The sequence below is a fragment of the Synchiropus splendidus genome, chromosome 3, assembly GCF_027744825.2.
Source record: "Synchiropus splendidus isolate RoL2022-P1 chromosome 3, RoL_Sspl_1.0, whole genome shotgun sequence".
In the NCBI taxonomy this organism is placed as follows: domain Eukaryota; kingdom Metazoa; phylum Chordata; class Actinopteri; order Syngnathiformes; family Callionymidae; genus Synchiropus; species Synchiropus splendidus.
This window is the reverse complement of record NC_071336.1, coordinates 16,556,738-16,562,790: the sequence shown is the minus strand read 5'-3', so window position 1 is coordinate 16,562,790 and position 6,053 is coordinate 16,556,738. Positions and strand designations below refer to the sequence as shown.

Here is a 6,053-nt window from a genome sequence, read left to right as displayed (position 1 = left end):
GCAGTCCACTGACCGGGCAGCTTTGATGCCCACCAGGCGACAAATAATGAACAAATTTGGTGAATGAGGAGACGCTCCCCATCCTGCTCCCAAGTGCCTCGCCATTTCTTCATTCTAACACCAGTTCAAGAAAGTAAACAAGCAAAGAGATGCCGGAAAGTATGGCAGACATTTCCAACCTTTGAGTCAAAATAAGAAGCTAAAGAAAGAACGGACTCTTAACGTTGCCCTGAGGGTCGGAATTCTGGTTTTCCGTGTTTGTGCAGTATTCCGTGTTGACACTGCAGATAAGTTAGCCGTTAGCTCATATATGTGAATGGGGGATCGGGATCCTGCGCTAATTCTCGTGTAAACTAAGGAATCGCACAGTATACAGACTGCTATCTATGAATTGTACACATTATGAAATTAATAACAAAGTGTATAGCTTTAATCCTGAGATCAGATCATCCTGGGTAAATTATGACTCTGCTCATATGCGTGTATGATGGAGAGCGGTCGCTTCATGATGGAGGACAACTCGCGCAGTTTCTTTTAGAGTCAGGTTTTTCTTAGCAGATCTGCATTGCACCACCGGCATGTAGTCAGAATGTCATCTGCATGAAGTTAAGTCATATTCATGTTCCTGTTCAATTGGCTGGTGCGTAGCGTGCGCCTGTGGTCATAGCCATCGCTCACTGCTCATTAGAATGGAGGAGCAGCCGACGACTTTGTTGATATTTACAATAAGATGAATATCTGCAACCGAATCAGCACAATTCTGTAGTTCAATAAAAGTGAAGGAGTCACTTCTTGATATGGACCAGCTCCATTTACAAGGAAGCACAAACTCATGTTGTTTTTTTTGGTGTATATTTCATCGATTTCAATCTTGTACTTACATTTGGGGAACTTGAATTGTGTACTTGGAAATCCACTTTGGCTACATTTTCCCAAGAGCTATAACGTTCACCACATTAAGACTACTATTAAAACTATCAAAACAGGCAAAAAGTAAAGAAATGTAGATGCACTTTTTTGTTTCCTTCAGTTATCAGATCAGATCCAGATCGTATTTACCAAGCTTTGTTTTGCTGAAGTTTGCAAACTGGCCACCTCACTGAAAACTTTCAATAGGAATATTGAATTGTTTACATCAGCTGTGTCCTGTGGCCGAACCACTCAGGTCAGTCAGAATGTGTTGGCTTGGCCTGTATTGAACTCTTCAAATGTTGGTCATACAGTTGGGTTTAGTGCTTCAAAAGTGTGAAGTGAAACTCAGGACTTCTCTAAAATCTGCCGTGAAAGTGAGCAACAGTTTTTTTTTTAACTCACTGAGCCGTGGCCTGGGAGTCTCATGATCAAAGGTTTGGGTCAAAGTTGAAGTAATGAGCGTCCGAAGTGTGTCCAGCTGATGGCTAAATAACCCTTTGGTTTTTCAAATGAGCACTTTTGTCAGCTTCCCTGTCCATGATTTATTAATGGTCTGCGTGTCAAATGAGAGGAGAGTGGGCCGAGGCTGGGGGTCCATGGTTTGGTTGCAATTACAGCGAAGGAAGTGAAGCTGGTTCAGGGTTCCAGCTTCCTTCAGGCCACAGACACTCTGGAAGCCATTATGCCAGACCTGGGCAAAGTGCGGCCCGAAGGCCATATGTGGCACGATGCCTGTGTTTTCGTGGCCCGTTTGACGACCAACTAAAACTATAACTAATATGTCCGAATGTTTTGCCTTTTATTGTTCTCTTTTAGTCACCACCACCACTTTAGCAGTACGTATAGCATGTTGTTTAAAGACAAAAAATTTCGTCTTTTCGTTGGCCATTTTTGTGTTTTTCCATGTTCCTCAAAACACATTGAAGGAATACTGAAAATATAATGAAATAAATCGACCTTCTATCTGGAACATCTCGTCCATAGTTGATTTATATTCAAATTAAGTGCATATGAATTGAAATATTTCAATGGGTTTCCTGGCATATTTACACTTCTTAATATCCTGAGTTACATGTCATCTCCTTAGGTTCATTTTGTGCTTGTACTTAAGTATACATTTTGGATATTTTTCTGTCATGTTTTATAGTCATCGCTGCCTTTCTTTGATGATGGCCCCTCGCAACAGTTTCTAATGTGGTCCTTTTGTGACCTCTGCATTATGTGATCTGTCCCGGACTTTGGATTTTGGGTCTGTAGACGTTGTTATCATCACTAATGTGGTATATGAAATGTGATGTGTAATGAATACCTCTAGCACCACCATTAGAGAGAAGCAGGGCTTTTATATCTGGATGTTCTCCATTTGAGTTGTATTGCATCAAAGTCCAGAACTATTTTCAGCGTCTCTGCTTGTGGGTGACCTCCTTGATTTAGCCGCTTCTGACATCTCTGATCCAGGTGTTGGGATCTGGTCCAAGGTAAGGCCGGAGTGCACGCGCCAGGCGCACCAGATAAATCCCTCTGTCTGATGGGCGAGTGCAGTGAGTTCATGGGGCCGGCCAGTGAGCAGCAGAGCAGTCTGAGGAAGGCAGTCTCAATATTTACCAAGTCTGAGCTCCGGTCCTGCAGCAACCACACGGCTGTTGCCCCACATGAATGGAGCGCAGCAGCACCTGATAATGATCTTTGAACTTGGGCTGCATGTGGATCCCGTTGCTAATGGTCGCTCTCATTATTTCTCCAGGAGTGAGGCGGTGTGAGTGCAGCACCCAGGTAGCTGCCGCACTCATTTGTCCAGTTATGGCGTTTGGGCTCAGCAGCAGGTTTGATTCGTTGGGACAAGCCAGCGAGACGGGCTTTGGTGCTGCGTGCGAACCGGCTCCAAGGTTCCTCTAATGATTTTTCAACGTCACATCTGATCTCCATTAGCCAAAACTTGGAGCCCCCGCTGAGCCTGGCGCTCTGGCAGCTCCCAACCACAGATTTACACACTTTCATGCTGATCAGTCTTTTTTTTTTTTTTTTTTTTTTTTTTTAATGACCAGCAGCGACACTAGTCAGAGAATAACAAGGAACATTGTTGCTTATAATAATCTCAGTTTTTCCAATTAAATCCACGCAGGATTTGAATTTTGTTTCAAGAGAAAACCAGGAAAATATCAATGTCCCTCAGAAAGGAAAGGTTTGTCCTGACAGACGCCATGTTTCACGGCTCGTTCAGCCTCTCCACATTAACCAAGAGCGCGTCACGACTCCATCAGCGGGAAAGGACGCGCTGGGTGCAAGAAACAACAAAGTTCTTTTACCGTTGCTATTACTGTCTCTGTCTCTGGCGGGTAGAGGACTCGTGTCTACGGCGTCACTTCTGTCCTCTATGTAACGACTGCTGAATTATTATCCAGCTTCTCCACTGCACCGTCGTTCATTGAACACCAACTGTTAGTTTCAGTTACTGGCGTTACATTGCCATCAAGCGGTGAACAGCGGAACTTCCAGCACTGTCAATGCCGCGTGTCAAATGGTTTACTTATTGTACAAGTGCATTACCAATTCTAAATAAAATGAAGTAGACGTTAAAGTTTACATCGATCGTACACTATGGCAGAAAAACATGTTTGTGTCACTCATTAAAATGAATGTTGCAGGGTCATTTTTTGTTTAAATAGAACAGAAATTCATCCCACAAAGGACAGGTGACCTGTCCATGGGAGGCTGGACAAAGGTTTCTGTTCCAACCAAACATCTTCAGAAACCAGATCCTACTGTGTTGACTCAGCTTCAGAAAAAACCTATGGGCTTCCAGACAGGTTCTTGTAGTATTGGGGCCTTTACATTTAAGCAAGGACTTGCCGCATCCATTACAGTAAATGTTAATACACTGACTTTGCTTCTATACCATAATAGATACCCGGTAAGTGAATTAGGATTTTTCCTTGACTCCATTACTGGACATAGTAGAAAAGAGGTCCTTCTGAAAACACCCAGTCAAACATGGTGATAACCATTAGTCTTTATTCAGAGTAGTCCTCCATCCATTTACAACAGATGCTAAACATGCGCACAAACTCATGCCAAACAAAAGTCGATCATGAAACGTCAGACTGAAAAGACATTTTGGATACCGGTAACATCACGTCGTGTAATCACATTTCACCAAACTGGGCATAGCAACTGAAACCAAAGAACAATGAACCCAAACCGAAGCGGGCATTTGATGACGATGTAAAATCTTCAGGACTGATAAATCGGTAACTGTCGGAGATTTTATTCGAGCGACAAACAGAATATGGGAATGCCACAATAAGCATGACAAAACTGCAGCAAGAAAAATAAAATCAAAACAAAAAAATGAGCTTCTTTGAAGCCACTTTTAAAAAATACCCCAGTGAGTAAATGTTCAACCATACAAAAACTCCTAAAAGATGATCTACAGGGACAATTAAACCACGCGGCAAAGACTTCGTCCTGAGATGGCACGGATGCCTTTCAGAGCACTTCAGGTTATACGGTCTTCTGCTGGCCCTTCTTTCCAATCAGAGACTTGTGGATGTGGGGGATCACACCTGGAAGGAAGGACAGAGGTCAGTGCTCAGTTCTACCTGTGAAGCCACTCCAACATCGGTCGCATTTCTAACCCAACTAAGTTGGTTGGAACTCACCTCCGCCAGCAATGGTGGCTTTGATAAGAGAATCCAGCTCCTCGTCTCCTCTGATGGCCAGCTGTAAATGGCGGGGGGTGATACGTTTCACCTTAAGATCCTTGGAAGCATTTCCAGCCAACTCCAAAACCTAGAAACAAACCCCAGACGTTCAACACCTCCAGGCCAATACAGGCACACGCAGCGAGGCGGCAGCAGCGTTACCTCAGCGGTGAGGTATTCGAGGATGGCAGCGCTGTAGACGGCGGCGGTGGCGCCCACTCTGCCGTGGCTGGTGGTTCTGGACTTGAGGTGTCTGTGGATACGACCCACGGGGAACTGCAGCGACAAGAATATAAACCATCAGCGAGACAAAGGAGACTCAGTGGTCGGTGGGTGAGGGTCGGCCACCAGCCAATAACCTTCGTCCGGCTGTTAGCATGTTAGCACAAGCCAAACGATGAATGAACGGACCTGCAAGCCTGCTCGCTGGGAGCGCGAAATAGCCTTCGTCTTGGTTTTTCCGGAATCTTTGCCTGCTTTTCCACCAGCCTACAAAAGAAAAAAAATCAATAGCCTAAAAAATACAACGTTGCATCGGGCACAAAGGACCAATTTGCCGCCTGTTTTTAGCTTTTTTGAGCGTTTGGCGGCTAAGCACGTAGCATTGCTAGTTAGCATAGCCACACAAAGGCTAACCACGGTTACAGAAAGACTCCACACTCCATGAGCACACACAAACGCTGGTAATCGCTATTACGAGTCGTTTGAGGAGGAAAGGGCGCTCACCATGTTTAAAATCGACCGAAATCCAACCCTGGGACCGCAAACCAAGAGCGAGTGTTCCACCGCCGAGGAGACGCTGCTAGTTTGAACTACGACCCGCCTACAATTGTCTGCTTATATGAAACCAACCTACATCCGGGCAACTTTGGCAGCCCTGGCAGCCAATCACCTTTAGCAATGCGTTTCTGAGCAAATATTGAGGACCAATAGGCGAAGACAACTATCAAATTGCGGGAAAACACGATCCAAACGTTAGGGACGAGTAAGCGCTTCAAAATATTTGGCTCGTCGAGAGCGGTCCTGCGTCCATGGCTGAAAACAACCCGGAGAATAGTGTGTTGGCCATGTTTGCCATGCAGTGTTAGTATGAAAATCATTTCATCATGCTTTGAAAACGCTGTAACCGCCAAGATGTCCCCATGATGGGAAGAACAATGGCAAGCTAGTCCAAATCTAGTTTACAGTTAACAATTACAACAATGCCTTTATGTCTCTCTCTCTCTTTATACATATATATACACATATATATATATAACGCAATTAATTATGAGTATCAACAGTTCTTCATTTTGCCTCATTTAGAGGCGTGTTATACTTGAATTGCTATATTGAGCTCAAGTGCCTATTTGAGACAGCCTTATTTTATTTCAGAATTTTAATTTTATTTAACTGAATCGCTGTATTTGTATTACATTTTTGTACACAGCCTTATTTTAT

General features: G+C 44.0%; 1 protein-coding gene across 1 annotated transcript; it reads right to left on the bottom strand.

Annotated features, from left to right (window-relative positions):
* Window positions 1-3,904: 3,904 nt before the first annotated feature.
* On the bottom strand, window positions 3,905-5,466 carry LOC128755845 (histone H2A.Z). The gene is made up of 5 exons (XM_053859898.1): window positions 5,340-5,466; window positions 5,025-5,102; window positions 4,776-4,889; window positions 4,572-4,701; window positions 3,905-4,475 (listed from the first exon to the last, which is right to left on the bottom strand). The coding sequence occupies exons 1-5, from the start codon at window positions 5,340-5,342 to the stop codon at window positions 4,414-4,416; spliced, it is 387 nt and encodes a 128-aa protein (XP_053715873.1). The 5' UTR covers window positions 5,343-5,466; the 3' UTR covers window positions 3,905-4,413.
* Window positions 5,467-6,053: the final 587 nt, after the last annotated feature.